General features: G+C 40.0%; 1 protein-coding gene across 1 annotated transcript; it reads right to left on the bottom strand.

Annotated features, from left to right (window-relative positions):
* Window positions 1–446: 446 nt before the first annotated feature.
* MCUR1 (mitochondrial calcium uniporter regulator 1) lies at window positions 447–19,966 on the bottom strand. Its single transcript, XM_032649658.1, has 9 exons — window positions 19,441–19,966; window positions 13,146–13,265; window positions 9,698–9,801; window positions 9,120–9,221; window positions 8,085–8,126; window positions 7,167–7,238; window positions 2,999–3,052; window positions 1,533–1,647; window positions 447–543 (listed from the first exon to the last, which is right to left on the bottom strand). The coding sequence occupies exons 1-9, from the start codon at window positions 19,859–19,861 to the stop codon at window positions 488–490; spliced, it is 1,086 nt and encodes a 361-aa protein (XP_032505549.1). The 5' UTR covers window positions 19,862–19,966; the 3' UTR covers window positions 447–487.
* Window positions 19,967–21,460: the final 1,494 nt, after the last annotated feature.

Genomic DNA, 21,460 nt, shown 5'->3' with positions numbered 1-21,460 from the left:
AACCGGACTTGAAACAACCTCTAACAACCTTGAGACACAACCGGCTGACATTAGGGTCTGGGTCAGTAGGTGAAGAGGATTCAGTTACAGTGATTCTTCAGCACTTAGTAAAGCTCCTGTGTCTTTTAAATGGAGACCCCCAATCCTCGATTAAAACAAAAGACTTAAAATTGTGGAGAGTTATACAAATATTTACTGCTGGTATGTCCCGAAGGTTAGACCAAGTTCACTGGCCCAGCTGAGTGGAGTCTTCCTTGCTTCGTCCACCACCACTCAGAGTTATAAAGTCAACTAAACAGAAAAGATGGAAGCAGCAGTTATGAAATTTCTCACTTCTCTGCCTTGGTTATATGTCCATAATTTGCATACAATAAATAATATGCATTAAATTAAAAATCAGCATTAAAATTGGAAATGAGGAAAAAAGCGCACAGCAATCTGGTATTTTAAGGCAAAACAATAAAATGCTCTTTAAATAGATACTTTATTATATCCACAGACGATAAAATCCCAGAGCTACTGTTAGGCACGTAAATACAGATCCTGTAAGAAAAAAAACAATTGTGCATAGTATTAGTTCTATGAACAATTACTTGCAGGAACATCTTTTTATTAAAAAAACAGACACTTTTCCACCAAGAAAGTAAAACCAAACCCAAGAAACTTGGCTTGCTCACTGATGTGCCACATCCCATGAAACACCTGCCTATTAGAAAACCCCACACCTGAGACCATCATCTTGAAAGTACAAATGCATCCAATATCCAAGAAAACTTTTCAGTAAAAGTACAGAATCACAAAAATTCTGTGGTCACAAAGTATATGCACATGTAACACACAGGGACACACCTTTTAACTTGATGAGCAAATCCTACTTCTAAATTCTATTAGACTTCAAAATACTGATTGATCCAAAATGTTAAATCTGAGTTAAAATAATGGCTAAGTAATATTTTTTGGTATATGAATCTTCCTTCCCTCTTTTGGCTCAAAAACTGCAAAAGGAAAACATCTTATAAGGAGTGTCACCCATTGAAGCAGAAAAGATCACAACTCAACTATCTGTAAAATATTCCATCTTGAATGTTACAAAAAATAACTCCAAATAACTATAGTTCGATGCCAGTATCTCATGAAATTTAAGATTCCATCAATAGTAGTAAATAAAATCATGTACTTTACAAAGGAAGAAAAAATGCCAATTATTGTATGATATTCCATCTATTGGAAATTGTAAGATGCCTTCCAATTTCAGAGATGTTAAAACATGAAAAAACATTGTGTTAGAATCAACCAAATGCAACATCTGTCTTTGACTTAATTTATAAATTTTATTTATTTTGGGACTTCCCCGGCAGTCCAGTGGTTAGGACTCTACGCTTCCACTGCAGAGGGCACATGTTCGATCCCTGGTTGGGGAACTAAGATCCCACATGCCACGTGGCATGGCCAAAAAATTAAAAAAAAAAATTTTTTTTGGTTTAAATTTATTTTCAGCTTGTTTTAACTCATCTAGATACAAAATGGCTTACCTGCTAAATATTTAATATTATCAAGCTTGTGTGACTCAAGCATGGTTTTGAGGCCAGCAACCTCGGTATCTATCTTCCTGTCTGTCTGCGTGATGGCCCGATCTTGCTGGGCGTGCTTTTAAAAGAAAGATTCACAGCATTAAACCACTTTGGATGCATCCCCTCTGCTGTTAGTCCTAGAGTCCCTTCCCAGCAGGGTCAGATTAAGGAGACCTGGGCTTTAGTCTGAGTTCTACTAGCCTCAAGATGTATTGTACTGGTCAGGGCTGTAGCTATCTCTAGGCCTGTTTCCTTCTGTTTGAGACAAAGAAAAAGGTAACACTGGCCCTGTCTTCACATAAGCTGTTTAGAGAATCAAGTGTGATAACTGATGGAGGGAAGCTTTTTAAATTATAGACTGCTCTGCAAATAAGATTAAGATTATGAAGCTGGTCTGTTCTCAATGGCAATGACTAAGCCTCATGCTTCTGAATTCCTCTTAGTGAAGGGTACACAGAAAGTGCTTTAACAAAATGAATGGAATCTCAGGCAATCTAAAAGCAACAGCGCTCACCTTGACGCTATTTCTATTCAGTTTTTAAAAGTTTTCTTCCTTTATAGTTCGAATGCCAAGTGTTTTATTATTATGAGGCTTGGCTATACCAAGGACCTATATGCGTTCTTTCCCAAATATAATACAGTTAAACCAGATACACAATTAACTCCCAAAGGGTGGTAAGTTTGGCTGATGTTATAAAGGGTTTGTAACATTTCATTAATGCATAAAAGCATTGGAAATACTTCACTAAAAGTCCTAGGGCAAGTAAGTGGTTCCCTGTGATGAATAATTCAGGTAATGAATAAGGAAATAAATGCTTGGATGAGTAAAATATTCCAGAGGAATAGTTTAGTGTTCTCTCATGGAAGTCTCTTGCAGGTTTCAAAGGTCCCAGGTAATATAGGATGGTAAATAAGTTATGCATGCCATAAGCTAAAAATATAATAAAACATCTCCATTCCTTATTATTCTTCAATCACTGAGATTTAGTTTCATTAAGATAATTAAGTATTTTGTGTTCCAAAAAATCCTATGATATTCCACTTCTCGGTATATATACCCAAAATAATTGAAAACAGGAACTCCAATAGATATCTGTATGCCCATGTTCATAGCATTATTCACAATGGCCACAAGGATGATCAAAATGTACTACATCCATACAATGGAATATTATTTAGCCTTAAAAAGGAAAGAAATTCTGACATATGCTACAACATGGAGGAATCTTGAGGACATTATGCTAAGTGAAATACACCAGTCACAAAAGGACAAATACTGTATGATTCCACTTACATGAGGGACCTAGAATAGTCAGATTCATAAACAGAAAATAGAATGGTGGCAGCCAGGGGAGGAAGAAAGGAGGGGTTGGTGCTTCAAGGGTAGAGTTTCAGTTCTGCAAGATGCAAAGTGAATCTTTTCTTACCAATGACACCATTTCTGTTTTTACTTCCAGCAGCTTCCTTTCGTTTAATGAATACTGAAACAAACACGTAACACAGGTCAGATTCTGATTTATTCCCCTCTCTCTCCTCCTCCTCTGGTGCCTTAAATATTCTGGTCTCAGTAATTCCAAGAATATGTACCACTAGAAGCCACCCCTAGGGTAAAGTAGCCTACTTGCCTTCTCCTTTTGATCTGTGTTTTGGGGTTTCTTATTTATATTCACTCATTGCTCCAACATCTGGATTCCCTTTTGTCATCCTCCACCACTCTGTGCTGGTTTTCTCTTTTCATCTCTTCGCTGGGATGTCTGTCTCTAGGTCCCTCCCACTATTATAACAGCATTCCCTGGGACCAATTTAGATGGACATATGCTTTTTGGCTTTGAGAGGGCTGTAATAAGTGGGGTAACAATTCAATTTAGGAGCTATCCCATTGTAACCACAAACAAAATTGGTCACTATTTGAGGCTTAGACAGAAGAGAGAAAAGATATAAAGTTGGGGGAAAAAAAAGTTTCAAGGAATATTATTCTGTGACATAGATGTCGCCTTGTGATTATAAAACACTATGTAAATATACAGATACAAGGAATACACTAAACCATCACATGTTGGTTTTAATTGAAAAAAACAAACCCACATGGGCATTGTCACAATCCGGTGTTACTAAGGGAACTGACTAGTTCTACCCAGAATTAAAATGGTATCTTGCCTTTGGCTATTAATATCTATGCAAAGATATGGTGCAATTTTGTTGACACTGAGACCAAAATCAGACACATCTCCTTAGTGGTGGGCGTTAGGATTTAACTGAGCAAATGAAAATCTATAATTTAAGTGAAGAATTAAAAAACTTCAATAAATTAACGTTGTTATAGGGGAAAAAATTAATGGTTTTGAAGTAACTAGAAACTTTTTAGCTATACAGTGTTCCCCTGTGACTACTAGGGGGATAAAGTATAGAAACAGCTTTGCTTAGGAGCAAAAAAAAAAAGAAAAAAACCCAAAACCCCAAACCAAGAACCAGCTGCAGGACCAAAGAATGTTCAACTCCAGGGAGGGAGGGAGGGAGGGAGAGAGAGAGAGAGAGAGAGAGACAAAGAGAGAGAGAGACAGAGAGAGAGAGAGAGAGAGAGAGAGAGAGAGAGAGAGAGAGAGAGAGAGAGAGAGAGAGAGAGAGAGCGAGCGCTATGCGCCAGATCACCACCAGAGGGCAGGGTGGAATGGGATTTTCTGCACCTCTTAAAACTCCAGTTTTCACTAAGTCAATATTGACTCAACCACAACAGAAAGGAAAAACCTAAGTTTTGATATTGCCATGATTTTTTTTAAACATCTTTATTGGAGTATAATTGCTTTACAATGTTGTGTTAGTTTCTGCTGTATAACAAAGTGAATCAGCTATACATATACATACATCCCCATATCCCCTCCCTCTTGCGTCTCCCTCCCACCCTCCCTATCCCACCCCTCTAGGTGGTCACAAAGCAGAGAGCTGATCTCCCTGTGCTATGTGGCTGCTTCCCACTAGCTATCCATTTTATGTTTGGTAGTGTATATATGTCCATGCCACTCTCTCACTTCGTCCCAGCTTACCCTTCCCCCTCCCCGTGTCCTCAAGTCCACTCTCTACGTCTGTGTCTTTATTCCTGTCTTGCCCCTAGGTTCTTCAGAACCATTTTTTTCCCTTTAGATTCCATATATATATGTGTTAGCATATGGTATTTGTTTTTCTCTTTCTGACTTACTTCACTCTGTAGGACAGACTGCCATGATTTTTAAAATAACATCTATATAGCTCCATCTCCCTGCACCCCAAAGCAGTTTACGGGCTACACTGCTTTTGAAACTGGCTGCAAATATCACCACAGTTAATTTTGTTGAAACAGTATTATAACTTTATTAAACAAGAGAATGAGAGGTTTGAATAGCTTATCTTCCTCAGTGCACTTAAATTCATGCTAGCTACATACTAATATACTACTGTCCTGCACTTCAGAGTAATGTGAATTTAGGATTACCAAGAACGACTTCTCAGCTAGGTTAGTAAGTCACATAAATTCACTGGCTTTAATCCATGTTCACATCCCCTATCTCCCAATCTCCTAAGTGAAGTTCTTCCTGGCTCGGTTAGCTACAGGAATCTTCCTAAATCAAGTGAATAAGGAATTCCCGCTAAGTCTACAACCCTGAGGACAAAGGTAACCAAAAGAGTTCTTCCTCTTCTAGATACTAGTCATATGCTAGTGATCATCACATATTTTAGTAATACTAAGTGATTTAATCTTCAAGGTTAAAAGTGTTTCAAGACTAGAAAGACAGGTAACATGGACATAATAATTATTCTGTATAACAAAGCTCAACTTAACTCTTGAAATCCAGAGGCAGTTTCAAAATACACTTAAGTACTTGTTTGAATTTCAATATTAGCTTCATTTATCATTGTAGCACAGTCTGGTTAAAAGTAAATTGTGAAAAATGAGGAGACAATGAAAAACTGAATACTCAGTTTCTGCATGTGCATCCAGTTCTTTGTTAGTAAAAAATGCTGTATATGCCCTATTTCTTTTTATGCTGAGAATTAAAAAGGTATCTAACTAATAAATAAAGAAATGCAAATACAGCCTGAACAAGAAGACAGACGGGTTAAAAGTCACTAGAGGCAACCCAACACATATAAAACATCCAACTTATCGTACCCTATGTTCACTGCAGCATTACTTACAATAGCGAAAACGTGGGAGGAACCTAAGTGTCCATCGATGGATAAATGAATAAAGAAAACGCAGTGCGTATATATATATGCAATGGAGTATTGCTCAGTTATAAAATTTTAAAAAATCTTGCCATTTGCAAGAACACGGATGGACCTGGAGGGTGTTACACTCAGTGAACTAAGTCAGACAGGGAAAGACATATGCCATATGATCTCACTTATATTTGGAATCTAAAAGAACCCAAAAAAACCCGAGCTCACAGATACAGAGAACAGATTGGTGGTTGCCAGAGGTGGGCGGGGAGGGGGTGAAATGGGAGAAGGGGGGTCAAAGAGTACAAACGTCCAGTTACAGAATAACTGCGTTCTGGGGATGTAATGCACAGCATGGTGCCTAGAGTTAATAATACTGTACTGTACCGCTGAAAGTTTCTAAGAGAGGGGATCTTAAAAATTCTCATTATAAGAAAAAAAGTTTTGTAACTATGTGGGTGATGGATGTTAACCAGACTTACTGTGGTGATCATTTCACGATATATAAAAATATTGAATCATTACACTGTACACCTGAAATGTAATGTTGTATGTCAATTATATCTCATTAAAATTAAAAAATTTACAACAAGAAGTTACTGTGAAAGCCCTGAGGGAAAAACATTGTATTTATATGTATTACCTTTGAAATGCACATAAACATGCATTTCAAAGGGAAGCGGAGCAATATTTCCAGTTTTCTTAGGTCTTGGGCATGGATCCCACAAGTTGTTGTACTGACATATATATATACATATATATGTCATATATATGTATATATATATATCCCTCCCACTTATTTACAACCCACATTTTGTGATATCTTTTTGGTAACAAATATATAGCACTACTTTCCCTAATAGAAAATTTCAACTTAATATAACTTCAAGAATCATTTAGAATTTGCACTTTAAAACAATGCAGTAAAGTCATTAAGATTTCTCTATTAAGAAAAAACTATATGGAAGTATTTTTTAAATCTTGAATTTTTAACATAGAATTTAATGTTATTTAATATTAATAATTTAATATTATTCAAATCAGATAATCAACTTAACTTTTGAAAAATCGGGACCAGAAGAGGTTTAAGTCAATATCAAATAGATCAAGATTGAATTTAATTTCTTTATTCATGCCTAAGTGACACATAATTTAGTATCTCTGAAACATACAAGATTCAAACTTGCTTTGACCAAGATTTTAATTTTAGTGTTACTTTTGAAAGCATCAAATTTAAGCCTTAATTCAAAATATAGTCAAAATAAAGAAAAAACTGTGTCTAACAATGATACACAGGTAAATACTTAACAATACTTCTGAATGGTATGTAAACAGAGTTGACCAAATGTTCCATCCTGCAAAGAAATTAATTCATACTATATTTTTAGTAAAGAAACATACCAATTCTTTTACTCTGCTCTTTTCTAGACTGAAATCTAATTTGGTATCTGTTCGGACTTTGATCACTTCATCCTAGTGGGAGGGCAAACAACAAAGAAAGAAAGAAATCCAAAGTAAGAGATCCAAACTCTGAGGATGTGCGCCTTCCCTGCTGCTTCCACTGCTCCACCCAAAGGGGCTAAGGGGAAGGAGGGAAGGGGGAAAGGGGGAAAGGGCCGGGCCAGGGGCGCGCACAGGAACGGAGCTGGAGACTAGCGGGGTCAGGAGACTGGCTAAGCGACGTCTGCAGTCAGCCCTGCTGGGACTTCCCAATTGTATATACAAATAATCCCCCTTTGATGTTTAAGTCAGTCTAGAGTGGGTTATTGTTGCTTTTAACCTCAAGATTCCCAATGCAATCACCTTGTGAAATTTATGAATCAAGCTGTTCCTTGGACAACTTTGGAAAGCAGAGATGGACTCAAAAAAGTAAAATATTAAATTCTGGTTTAAGTAAAGTCTTCCTACTGACACTCATCAAAACCTTTTCTTCTTTAACATCAATGTCCTTTCGACTTAAAAAAAAAATCAAACAGCTGGCACAGTCAGCAGTTTAAAATCACATGTAATTCTCTAAAGACAGTCTCTCCTAAGATAATCTAAGGGTTCCAGGTAGCTATTTTAGAAAATTTTTTATTTAAAAATGACTTCATTCCTTCTAGATCGCAATTTTCTTAATGAATTTGGTTACAGACATCAGTAACTTATTCATTGCCTATGTTCTTGGTTAAATCTTCCAATGTGTACTTTCGAGACACATCACACAAATATTTAACACAGAATTAAGTTTTTAAGAACATATAAGTATTTTGGACATTATATTTATTACTAAGCTTATGTAATTATAAACAAGCAAGCAAACAGGAATGAAGATCTTACCATTACTTGTTGTTTTAACTGATGCAGTTCAAGTTTTATTTTCTAAAAACACATTAACAAGAAATGTCAAGGATATATTTAGAAGATTATGAAAAACATAATAAACAACTATTAGAACATGTATTTGTGAACAAGTTCTTTCCTCATTCAACACAAATTCGGTCACGTTCAGAATACAAGCATAGTTGAATAGTCTCAGTGGCAGAAATGACTGTCGTGCCAGGATGGTACTACAATCATGGTGTGTCCTGAGATACGTCTTAATCCATCTTGAAGGCCACATAAAATGAGTAACACGACGGTTTTCAATATATTCATCTCCCTTCAGAGGCCCTGCTTTAATTCCTCCTTCAATTTTTCTCTGAACTAATTCTGCCCTCAAATAACTGACTTCCAAACAACTTTGACAGTTTCACAGTTTACCTTTTTCTAGCAAAAGAAGGATCTTTTGCTAGGCGGTTTCTTATAAGATTAAGACCAACAGATAATAAATGAACTTCCTTCATGGGACTTTAAATAGGGCTGAAAATAAAGGAAGACACGAAGATAGCACTTATTTAAACGCTGATCCCAAACACCACACTTGAAGAAATGAAGCGATATTTTACAGCAGCACTTATTCATAATAACCTCAAACTGGAAACATCTCTAATATACGTCGCAGTAGAATATCGCGGCATATTCCTATAATACTATGAACAATGAAAAAGAATGACCTATCACTGCAAGACACGCTGTGATTCCATCCGATAAAGCTCTGGAACAGCCAAACCACTCGACAGCCATGTTAGCCAGGATAATGGTTTCCGCTGTGGGAGGAGTGACCAGAAGGGGGCGTCCGCAGCACTTCTGGGGCACTGGTCACCATCTATTTTTTTTTAATATATATATTTTTTTATTTCTTGATTTGACTGATAGTCTATACTGAAAATTCATCGAGACGTACACTTGTTTGTACACTTCTGTGTGTGTATATCGTATCTCAATGTCTTAATATAAAGCATTTGGTAAATATGAGTGGTTCTTTAGTTTTACCTCATTTTCTGATCTGAGGGCTGAAAATTCACTCTTCTCCAAAATAATCATATCTTTTTTCACACTGGCAATCTGAGACATTATTTCCTGAAGAGTGATCTCCTGGGAAAAGAAAAACAAAACATATAACCTAGTCTGGCCTAGGAACTCTACCTCCTACTGTCTCTACCCAGTATCATCTTATTGAGAAACTAGAAGGACATGGGAACAAAGAAAGAGGTTCGGCAAGGTCCTCCTCTGTCTGAAGATGGGAAAAGAATAAGAACTCATTTCCAGTGTCGGCATCAAGTGAATCACAGTTAAAAGGGTGGCAGTCAGAGGACCAGCTGCTATAATTCTAGCCACATCTCCATTTATTAAAGCATGGTTGACTAGAATAGTCAGTTTTCAAACATAAGTGATTCTGTAACAGCTGACTAAATAGCTTTGAATAAATATTTTTTATGCCACTGTAACCATCTGTCTCTCATTTATGTTAAAATTACTATATGCTTTTCAACAGAATATTATCCCAAAACATATATTACAAATAATACTCATTAGATTTCAAATTTGCTCAAGTGCCCCAGCAAAGCTACCTGCTGCATCTTGGTGACCATATCTTTGTAGACGATATCCATGTTGGCCTCCATGATCTTGACTAAGGCAGAGACAATGATTTCTGCTTGTTGAGTAGTAAACCCTAGGCAAACACACAAAGACGGTCACTCAGGAGACTCTAGTTGCCAGAATAAAAAAATCCATCATAGAAAGGGGGAGAATGCAAACTGACACATGCAAGTGGATGTCTGAATTCAGAAGCAGGTGGAAAGCCTAGTGTAGCAGGAGGGTACAGTCTAGCCACAGGCTGTGGTGTGTCTGTCACTTGGAACAAGTAGGACACATCGGAGTGTCTCCTCGTGTAAAATGAGGGGCTGAGATGACTGAGCTCTGATGTCCCTCCTAGCCATCAAAAACCATGTTTTCAAAAAGAGAATGCATAATGACACAGGGGATGCCTGCAGTGCAAGGTCAAGTGAAAAGATGCAAGACTCAAAACTATAGATACAATTTATTTCTTCTGTAATTTAACAAAGAGTCTAGGTAATTGTGTTGTCTAAATTTTCTACAATGGATGTGACTTCCTTAATTTCAAAATATATATGTTAGTAAAAAATAATTTACTTAAGTAGAGAAAGCTTATTTTATTTCCAGCACAAATCAGTCAAATCAGTGGCTATATAAATAATAATTCAGCTGTTAATTTACTTAATGTTAAAAGACAAAATTGGCTCTTATATTTTTCTTCCATAATTTTCCTCAATCACGAGTGGAGGGGGGTCTCAAACTGGAAAAAATATATTCTTTTATACTCAATAAATACTGCTGAACTGAATTACCTAAAGACTCAACTCAGCAGTGCTACTGTTTTTAATAACTTTAGGTAGTAACATATTTCACATTGAAAATTCTAATTAAAATGCTTAATTTTAAATGCTTAAGATGCATAAGTCCCTGGAATACAATTCTTTCCGTTAAATACTTCCAGCTACGGGCTTCCCTGGTGGCGCAGTGGTTGGGAGTCTGCCTGCCAATGCAGGGGACGCGGGTTCGTGCCCTGGTCTGGGAAGATCCCACATGCCGGAGTGGCTGGGCCCGTGAGCCATGGCCGCTGAGCCTGCGCGTCCAGAGCCTGTGCTCCACAACGGGAGAGGCCTCAACAGTGAGAGGCCACAACAGTGAGAGGCCCGCGTACCGCAAAAAAAAAAAAAAAAAAACTTCCAGCTGTAAGAACTTCAGAAGAATTTACTGATTCTTGTAATTAATCCATGGCACATTTGTTTGGATAAAGTTATAACTGATTCAATTTGGATGAGATTAAGCATATTTTATAATCAAAAAAAAAGAAAGCAACAAATTTAAAGGAGACAAAAAGATCTCCAAAGACCTACTCTTTTCACTTTATTCAAAATCCTTTAATTTTCAATGTGTGGGTCATGAACAGCTAGAAAAAAATCACCCAAATGTGAACACTGTTTAACTCTGGTACTGGGATTCAGAGTAGTTTTTCTTGTTTCTTTTCTGTCTTCCTAATTTTTAAAAAATGAACATGTCTTTTGAAAATTTTTAAACTTATTAATAAGAGTTCACAGTTAAACATAATTAGGTTTGGGAATTATGAAGAAAAGAAAGAGGGAGACCAAAGAGAACTTACGCTGATAAGAAAAGAAACTTAAAGCCTTATAATTTAGAACTACCTATAGGAGGAGAAAGGATAAGAAAAAGGAGAAGCCTGAAAACCTCCTGGGTTGCCATATGCAAATTACTTTTTGGAGGAATGAGAGAATGGGACAGAATCAGGGCTAGTGAGATTACAGACACAGAGAAAGTTTTGTGAATCAAGAGACATAACTCTGGAGAGAAGAAGGGATAAAGGATGGAACATTCCTTGAGGGGTACTTCCTGGCCTTATCCTAACCCAGCCATCGCAGACACCCATCATTCATGTAAGCACCTTCACACCCTACATCCAGTGGGGTCTTCACATCACTGGTCTTGAAATATGCAAATATTCATGGGCCAGGGTTTGAAAATCAAGAAAAGCAGGCAGTACATATATTGAAACATCATATTTTAAACATTCAACATCTGCTATTTCTAATTTGTCAAAAATAAATAAATAAATGGATTTTTAAAGGGGGGAGGGGAAACAAATACCACCTCGCACTGGGAAACAGGATTTGGGACCACTGCAGCTACCTGGCCATAGTTACGCGTAACTAAATTAATGATGTTCCTTTAATATCATCAAACATCTAGTGTATGTTGAGATGCCCCTGTTATCTCTAAGATGGCTTTTTACAGTTGGTTACTTTGAATACAAGAACACAGGTCCATCAAAAAGAAAAAAGAAAAAGAAACAGAACGAAAGAAAAAGAAAAGTAGAAAGACTTCTGCTTAACAAGATAATTTTAGATGCCTCTCTTCTCACTTTTACTTTTCTTTTTTAAATTCTGAGCTGAAAGAAGTCTTGGTGAAAAAGGCTAACTGTTTCAAGTTTGAGAAGAAAAGCTGTAAAAATTATCACAGGGCATGTGACAGTTTTCCCAAAGTGCATTCAAGTACATTACTTAACACTCAAAGGGCTCTTCGGAATTCTTACCAAGGGAGAAATGGGAACTGAGAAGGCAGAAAGGACTGTGAGACCAAGCAGCTGGAACGTGGCAGAGCTCGAATCCAGAGCTGCTAACCGTCCCACATAAGCACACAGAGATCCACCCCAACACAGTGTCCTGGGCATGTAAAGCACATCTACACAGGGCAGCTTTTCAGATATGAACACACACAACAGGATGAACAACTATACAATAAAGTCAAAACACAGATTTATTTCAGACATAAGCTATGATATCTGAGATTCTGATTTTGAGAATATATGTGTCACAGTAGAGAGAATTATAATGTGTATTAAATTGTATATTTGTCTAGATAAGATTAAATATGAGAATGCTACCTATATATTAAGTGCACTTTCAATAACTCATACATGTCACAGCAATCTTTTACATTAGTTAACTCAACAGCAGTAAGAGAAAAAGTCTGAATATTTTAAAAAATTCACAAGCTGGAATTATCAATAATTGTTGCTCAGCAACATTTTAATTTCATAAAAATTTTAAAGCACACAAGATGCACAGGAATAAAACTATCACTTTCGTGCTTAGACAGCTGTCATAGGATTCATTCCTGAGTTTTGCTGGCTTATGTCTAATTTTTCACCTATAATACCATACTTCCAGAGTAATGTTATAAACATACGCTTCACTTGGACAAAGACAGTATGTGGGAGAAAAGTCTCAATTGTACTGATGAAGCAAAAATGTCCTTAAACAAAAAACAAGGACTTAAAAAATGGAGACTGACCAAAAGATTACCTACAGACTTAAAAGTCAAAGAGAAATATGAGAAATTCAATAAGATCATAAGGGAAGTCCTAATTTATAGTGTTTTTCTATGGCACTGAGTAACCAAATGAGAGAGGATTACCATTTTCTTCGAGTAAACACACTAAGGCATGGGTGTCAAAGTAGAGCTTCCTACTCCGAGAAGAGGTGAAATCTCTCCTTTTGCTCTCCAGACGCAGGCTCCCAGCACAGACGCTCAGCTCTAGAATGGAAAGGACAATACGGTTCAAAACAGGTGGATGGTAAACAGGTGGATGTTTGATGGCAAACAAAAGCAACTCAGCACCATGAAAAAACAGGGCATACCTCAAAAGTCTATCTGGTTTTTTACAACAGCTTTATGGAGACATAACTTAGATACATAGGATTCACCCATTTCAAATGTATACTCCAGTTGTTTTCAGTATATTTACAGTGCTGTGCAACCATCCCACAATAAACTTCAGAACATTTTCATCATCCCCAAAGAAACCCTATACCCTCTAGCTACGCTCTAGCTATCACCCCCTCATCTTCCTACTTCCCCCCAGCAATCACTTATCTATTTTCTGTCTCTATGAATTTGCCTGCTCTGGACATTTCATTTGAATAGAATCTTTAGGATATGTGATATTTTGTGACCGGTTTCTTTTACATACAGTGATATTTTCAAGGTTCACCCACCAATGTAGTATGTCAGCATCTTATTTCCTTTTATTGCCAAATAATATTTCATTGTATAGATATGCCAATTTTTTTTTACCTCGTCATCAGTTGAAGGACTAACTGTATGAGGGTTCCAATTTCTCCCCATCCTCAACATTGTTATTATCTGGCTTTTTTATTACAATTATCCTATTGGGTGTAAAGTGGTATCTCATCGTAGTTTTGATTTGCATTTCCCTGATGGTTAATGACGTACATCTTTTCATGCACTTATTGGCCATTTGTATATCTTCTTTGGAGAAATATCCATTCAGACCCTTTGCCCATTTAAAAAATTTGGGTTATCTTTTTATTACTGAATTAAGAGCATTCTTTATACATTTTAGATACATGTTCCTTATCATATGTATGATTTGCAAATATTCCCGTTCTGTGGGTTGGCTTTTACTTTCTTGATGGTGCCTTTTGAAGCACAAAACTTTTTTTTTTTTTTTTTTTTTAAGGGAATCGTTTTTTTGTTTGTTTGTTTTTAATTTTATTTATTTATTTTTGGCTGTGTTGGGTCTTCGTTTCTGTGCGAGGGCTTTCTCTAGTTGCGGCAAGTGGGGCCCACTCTTCATCGCGGTGCGCGGGCCTCTCTTGTTGCGGAGCACAGGCTCCAGACGCGCAGGCTCAGTAATTGTGGCTCACGGGCCCAGCCGCTCCGCGGCATGTGGGATCTTCCCAGACCAGGGCTTGAACCCGTGTCCCCTGCATTGGCAGGCAGATTCTCAACCACTGCGCCACCAGGGAAGCCCACACAAAACTTTTTAATTAAGTCCAATTTATCTTTTTCTTTTGTTCCTTATGCTTTTGGTGTCATATCTAAGAAACCACTGGCTGATCTGGGCACACAGAGATTTTACATTTGTTTTCTCCTAAGAGTTCTGCAGTTTTAGGTCTCACATTTAGGTCTTTGATCCTTTTGAGTTGATTTCTGTATACGGTGTGAGATGGGGGTTCAACTTCATCCTTTTGCATGTGGAGGTCCAGTTGTCCCAGCACTACTTTCTCCCTTAAATTGTCTTGTGACTCTCATCAAAAATCAACTGACTATAAGTGGGAGGATTTATCTGTGAATTCTCCACTCTATGCCATTGATTTATATGTCTGCCCTTCTGCCAGTGCCACATTTTCTTGATTATTTGTAACTCTGCAGTAAGTTTTGACATCAGGAAGTGAGTCCTCCAACTTTGTTCTTTTTCAAGATTGTTTTGGCTATTCTGAGTCCCTTGCATTTCCAGGTGAATTTTAGGATCAGTTTATCAATCTCTGCAAAGAAGCCACTTGAAACTTTGATAGAGATTGTGCTGAATCTGTAGGTCAGTTTGGGGGAGTACTGCCATCTTAACAATACTAAATTCTTCCAACCATGAACTTGGGATGTCTCTCCATTTATTTAGGTCTTTAATTTCTTTAATAATGTTATATATAGGTTTCAGAGTATAACTGTTGTGCTTTTTTTTGGGTGAAATTTAAGTATTTTATTCCTTTTGATGCTACTGTAAAGGGAATTGTTCTTTAGATTTTTCGTTGCTAGTACATAGAAATACAACTGACTTTTGTTTTTGTACAATTTGTATATTGATCTTGTATCCTGCAATCTTGCTAAATTTGTTTATAAGCTTTAATAGTTTTTTTGGTGAATTCCTTAGAGTTTTCTATGTACCAGGTCATGTCATCTGTGAACAGTGATAATTTACTTCTTTTACAATCTGGATGCCTTTTCATTTTCTTGCCTAACTGCCCCGGCTAGAACTTCTAGTAGAGTGTTGAACGGAATGGTGACAGCAGACATCCTTGCTCCGGACTTTGGAGGGAAAACACTCCTTCTTTCACCATTAAGTATGATGGTAGCTGTGGGTATTTCAGATGCCCCTTATAAGGTGAGGCGGGTCTCTTCTGTTCCAAACTTGTCAAGTGTTCTTTAACATGAAGAGGTATGGAATTCTATCAAATTCTTTGCCTTTTGCGATGATCATGTAGTTTCTCTCCTGTGTGCGGTGGATGTCGCGTACTACATGAATAGATTTTCAGATGTTAAGCGAACCTGCTATTCCTGAGACAGAATCCCACTTGGTCATGGTGTATACTCCTTTTTACATATTGCTGGATTTGGTTTGCTAGTGTTTTCATAAAGATATTGGTCTGTAGTTTTCTTTCCTTGTCTTTGCAAAAGCCTACCTTTGGAGAGATGTGTTCTAACAATTTATATATTACCTTTGCTATGGATTTCTGTGCGTTTAACCACAGATCCAACCTGTTTTGCAAACCTGTTTCAAGGTGCTCATTTGAAGGAGGTAGTATAGTAATGGTTTCCTGGCTTTTGTATTCCACAAACCACAAAAAACAGCTTTAAAAAAACAGAACAGTTGCAATGCGAACTTGTAATTTTGTCAAGAAAGGACATTTAAACATAATACCTCCTTACAATCACACTAAAAGAGGCATTTTGACAGAAAATGAGATGGACGATATAAAATAAAAAAATCTTTCATTTAAATGTAATAAACATAGCTATATAAAAATCTTGCTTCATACTTGTTCTTACTTTTCCATGATGCCAGGTGTTGTAGAAGAGTGGGAGAAGACAGAATAGTCATCTACTAACTCAAAGTTCAAAGGTTTTCTCAGTACCTGTCCTAAATGACCAGAAAAATACTTCAGCTAATCAACTCTTATTCTCAACCTGTAAACACTCAAAGGAAATTCCAAGTAAGCAAAAAATGTGACATGGACAGGACCCTACAGACCTGCTGCTTTTCTGTAAGATGACAGCAGTGGTTCCCAAATTATTAGCAACGTGGAAGGAGTGGGGTGGCTGTGGTCACAGTCTGCCAAGGTAAGTACCAGAGAGCCAGGAATCACTCTGTACCAAACACTGTTTGCAGACTGACAAAATATAAAATGCAACAACTCGTGTATGCATGTGTGTGTTTAATGGTTAAAAAAAAAGGTGGGCCGGATGGTGTTTAGATTCAAAGAAGCACTAGCCTATAGTGTAAGGCCCTTGGCAAGGCATACAAAGCCTGCCCTAATTTAGCCACTTATCGTTTCAGTTTTTGTTCTAGCCACCTAAACTATTCTGTTTCCTGCATGTGCAGACCTTGGTACTCCATCCTTAAGGTTGGCTTGCTCCCCTTTCTCAACTGGTAAATTTTAAGCATCCTTTTTACCCTTCCTCATCCAATGTGACAACGTGTTAAGCATCCATTATGTTCCGGGCAGGGCATTATGCTACCCTGTAAGGTTCTTTCTGCTACCTCCTCCCAGGTCAGGGAGCAACCTTTATTGCTTCCTTATCTGTGTTCTCAGCCCGGTACAGATAGCTCTACCACAGCACTTACGTTTATTCCCATGTCTGTATATTAGTCCAAGCTCCCCCAGAGCGGCCAGTTATTTTTGTGTCACTAGGAGAGGGCCTGGTATACTGCAGGCCAGAAATAACTTAAAAGAAAATTCAACTGTAAGAATTTTAAGATCCAAATCTAGAGACTATCTAGAAAGAGAGTTTGAGATGAACCCCTTTCTGCTCTTCACCTATGGTCTTCCCTTTTCACATTAAGTGAGCTCACTTAAATCTGGCACCTCTTTTTTCATCCTTTATCTCCAGCCCTGGGCCTCCATGAGAAGAGACCCTGACACAGAACAGCCCGGGCTGGATGGCACATAGATGAATGAATGAATGATTGTACCTCTTACAGGTGCAATGTATAATATATATACATATATATTAATATATATGTATATATATTAATCTCTTTACAAGCCACCCTGCCCACTTCAGAACCGTGCTGGACTGTCCCGTGGGTCAGGGAGTTTGAGAACATTTGGGTCTAGAACTGGCTTGTGAAAAGTGACGGGATTATTCTAGTCCCAAATTCCTTTTTTCTAATAACAATAATCATTCATGTGATTTAAAACAAAACTGCAAGCAAGCTTATTTCAAAGATATATTGTGGGCTGAAAAGAGGAGAAAGGGCCTAGTCACTCGTCACTTGGCCCTCCAACTCTGGCTGATGGAGGGTGAACTCCGTCTTGCCTCTATCATAGGGCAGCGCCTGGGGACACAGCAGTACTCTGGCACTGGGAACACCTTTGACTCACTTTTCCTCCTTTATTGTGACAACAAAACGAGGCCCAAGAACTATGAATTCCCACTAATAACCGGGAAACAAGTAAAGAGAGCTATGGTAAAGTGTAATATGTAATTCTCCTTTTGGGGGGGCCTTCAGCATATCAAAAGGATGTGAAAACACACACACAAAATAAGCCCAAAGCTAGGCCTGGACAGAGGAGGAAACTGAGCACTAATTTCCTATTCATAAACATCCTTAAGTCTAAGTAGCTCTACTGAGAACCCTGGACACCAAACAGACCACTAGCCTGAAGACAAAGGGTCAAAATTCTCATTAGCTGATGGAATTATGAGAGGAAACCAAATCACAAATTACCAGTTTGTCAAAAAAAGAGCAACAAAAGGCAAAGTACAGAAATAAAGACTCACAGGTACTGCAGGACACTGACAGAGTTCACCACTCATTTCCCAGCCTCTGGACATAAAGCTGCTTTCACTCTTTGCACTACCAACCAGTTTCTCCCCCAACCAAAGGTATTCTTTCTTTCTTTCTTTTTTTCGGTACGCGGGCCTCTCACTGCTGTGGCCTCTCCCGTTGCGGAGCACAGGCTCCGGACGCGCAGGCCCAGCGGCCATGGCTCACGGGCCCAGCCGCTCCGCAGCATGTGGGATCTTCCCGGACCGGGGCATGAACCCGTGTCCCCTACATCGGCAGGCGGACTCTCAACCACTGCGCCACCAGGGAAGCCCCGCCAAAGGTATTCTTAAATTTTAGATGCAACTAACATTTACCGAGCATGTCTGTTGAGAAAAACGTTTTCTTAAATAGCCATCAGTGTAGTTACTGAGAGCCACTGATGGATATGCATAGACTATCCAAAGTTAGATTTTTGCCAAGTTTGCTAATTAATAAGGATTCTCCCGGATGATTTTTTAATCGGCAATTTGTAATCTAGTAAACTGAGTCTAATCTCATGCAGGCCGTGACTGCTCTCACCTCCTTAAAGTATTTAATGAAATGCCAACTTCTCAACGAAGCAAACTTATTCCGAGGACTCCATTTAAATTAGCAACTGAAGGCCCACTCCACCTCCTAACCTTTACCCCCTCTATTTTATCCGACATTTATCAGATATTATTATATATGTATATATATTAATCTCCTCTGCTACAATTAAGCGCCAAGAAGGAAAAGAGTTTGTTGACTGATAACCATCCCGAGTTCCCAGAAAAGTGCCAGGCAGAGTAATGAACCCACGAGAGTTTGCAATTAAATTGTGAAACAATCCCTTCGGCTCCCAGAGCTTCGAGCCTCAACTCGCCAGCTTCCTGCACACCCCTTCACCCGAGCCCCCAAACGCTGTGCACCTGACAAAACTACAAACGCGCGTGCGCTGTGCCCGCACGCACCGCCCCCACCCCACTCCGCCGCAGCCCATCACGCTTTGCGCCAGACACCTGGTGCCCGCACTCCGAATAATTCGGGTCTTTTCACCCGAGGAAGCCCAGGTTTGCGTGGCCCAGAGGGCGGGACCGGACAGACCTTCATCCCCACGCCCGGAGGAGCCCGGCGACCTCGGCTGACCCGCCCAACTCCCGCCGCCCCGGCCCTCACCTCTCCTGGAGGAAGCGAGGGCGGCCACCTGGCCGAGGCACAGGTGGAGCGCGCCCGCCGCACAGGTGACGCCCGGCGCCAGGCCCGGCTGGCACCTCCTCGCGCAGCCGCGCCCCGCCGGGGTAGCCGAGGGCCCGGCGCGCGAGCGCTCCCAGTCCGCCAGCGGCCGGCGCGGGGAGGCAGCGGCCAGGCGCGGGGAGGGCAGCAGCAGGAGGAGGAGCAGCGGGGAGGCACGTGACGCGCCGCCGCGGGCCGCCGGGGCGCGGGGGTGCAGCGCCCCCAGACCGCCGAGGAGCCCGGGCAGGAGGTGGCGCGTGGGGACGCCGCGGCCTCCGGGGCCTCCACCGCGGCCGGCGACCAGGGAGAGCAGAAGCCGCCGGCGGCGCTTCGGCCTCTCGTTCGTGACAGAGCCGCAGTCCATCCCTGACGCGGTCACTGGCCCGCGAACGCGCTCATGCCGGTCACGCGCGGCCCCAGCCTGACACCGACGGCAGGAGGTAGCGTGGGCGGCAGCACCGAGCCTGCGCTTTCCTGCCGGATGGGCGGGGCTCCGGGCATTCTCCGGGGGAGGAGCTGAGCGGCTAGGCGGGGCTCCGGGCTCGCGCCGGGGACGGGGCTCCGGGCTCGCGCCGGGGGCGGGGCTGGGCTCCCAGTGCGCGCTGGGGGAGGGGCTGGGCGGCGGGCGCCCGGGGCGGGGTAGAGGTCGTCCCGCGGAGCAGGCACCCCGGGAGAGCCGAGTCTGGTCCAGAGCAAGCACCCGGCCCGCTCCGTGTAGGCGACTGGGAAGACCAGGAGGTGGGTGTGGACCCTCTCGGAACTGGAATGAGCTCGGCGCTGCCACGATTTGCATATTTATAAGGACATACCCGGTTGTCCTTATAAAGACATTGTTACCCTGGCGCCCTTCAGAAGCCCATGAAAAGTCCGTGCACCACCGGGCTGCCCTGGGTTTTCCAGACTTTCCCCGTCCGAAGTCCCCCAACGTGTTATCTCTGGGGTGCATTTTAAGGAATTATTAACAGGGCCGAGGGAACAGCGCTTATATAGTCCACACATTTAAATCTAAACTTTCAGAGCTTGTTTCCGGATTAGTGTATTATAGGATTAAAAAATCTCAATCTTGGAATTTCAAACGTAGGGGCTTGAATTTTAAATGAGACCTACTGGTATAAAAAGATATCTGAGACTAGCGGCGTTCAGTTCAGTGAGCTTTTTGAATGCCTACTGCACCTGTCTCAGTTACTGGTCCGTTGTGTGAACTCTGTACTGTTTCTTGAATGAAGGAATGAAATGCACAAGGCACCAGCCTAGAAGATACAGAGAAAAATGAGATTGTCCTTGTCCTCTAGGAGTGGTTTTCTTGTCCACCCATATGTGTACAATACATGAGGGAAGAAGAATGTGTTATGAGCCATAAGAGAGCTACATAGTGCTGGTAAGAGAGAAGAGAAGGCATATGGCTGTGGAAATGGCTATCAGCATATAAAGGATTAAAAATATTAAGGTGCAAGTAGACACTTTCATAAAAGGTTAGTAGGAATTACACATTTGTAGAACTGGTAGGGAAAGCAATTTAGCAATATGTACAAAAGTGTTTTATGGTTGTAAATTTTGCTCAAGTCACCCAACTCTGAAAGTTTAACCTAAGAGAATAGTCCAAAATATTAAAAATCTACTAGATTGGACCATAGGAACTTGCCATTTTTATAGGTCGAAATGTTGAAGATTGGTAATTTCATTTGGATCAACCTAATATATGCACAAAGATATTCATTGTATCATAGTTTATGATTGTGAAAAAAGGGGAAAAAACAAGTGTCCAACGTTAGAGGACTGGTTAAATAAACAGTGGCACAAACTTTATTTAATGAAAGGCCTTTGTAATTTTTTGAGGTTGAGGTATAATTTGCATGTAATAAACATCCACAGATCTTACTTCGATTTGATGATTTTTAACAATTATATACCTCATGTAACCACCACCCAAACAAGATATAGAACATGTTTGTTTTGCCACGCT

This window comes from Phocoena sinus, chromosome 11 (genome assembly GCF_008692025.1).
Source record: "Phocoena sinus isolate mPhoSin1 chromosome 11, mPhoSin1.pri, whole genome shotgun sequence".
NCBI lineage: Eukaryota > Metazoa > Chordata > Mammalia > Artiodactyla > Phocoenidae > Phocoena > Phocoena sinus.
The sequence above is the reverse complement of the archived record's forward strand: the minus strand, read 5'-3'. Positions and strand labels throughout refer to the sequence as shown.

What these genes read in the sequence shown, in the direction of transcription:
- MCUR1 (XM_032649658.1), bottom strand. Translation starts at nt 19,861, where the DNA reads ATGGACTGCGGCTCTGTCACGAACGAGAGGCCGAAGCGCCGCCGGCGG. An exon ending in CCTCGCTTCCTCCAGGAGAG is followed by an intron (nt 13,266 to 19,440) that starts GTGAGGGCCGGG and finishes TTTCCATTCTAG; the next exon opens with AGCTGAGCGTCTGTGCTGGG. An exon ending in TGGTCACCAAGATGCAGCAG is followed by an intron (nt 9,222 to 9,697) that starts GTAGCTTTGCTG and finishes TTCTTTTCCCAG; the next exon opens with GAGATCACTCTTCAGGAAAT.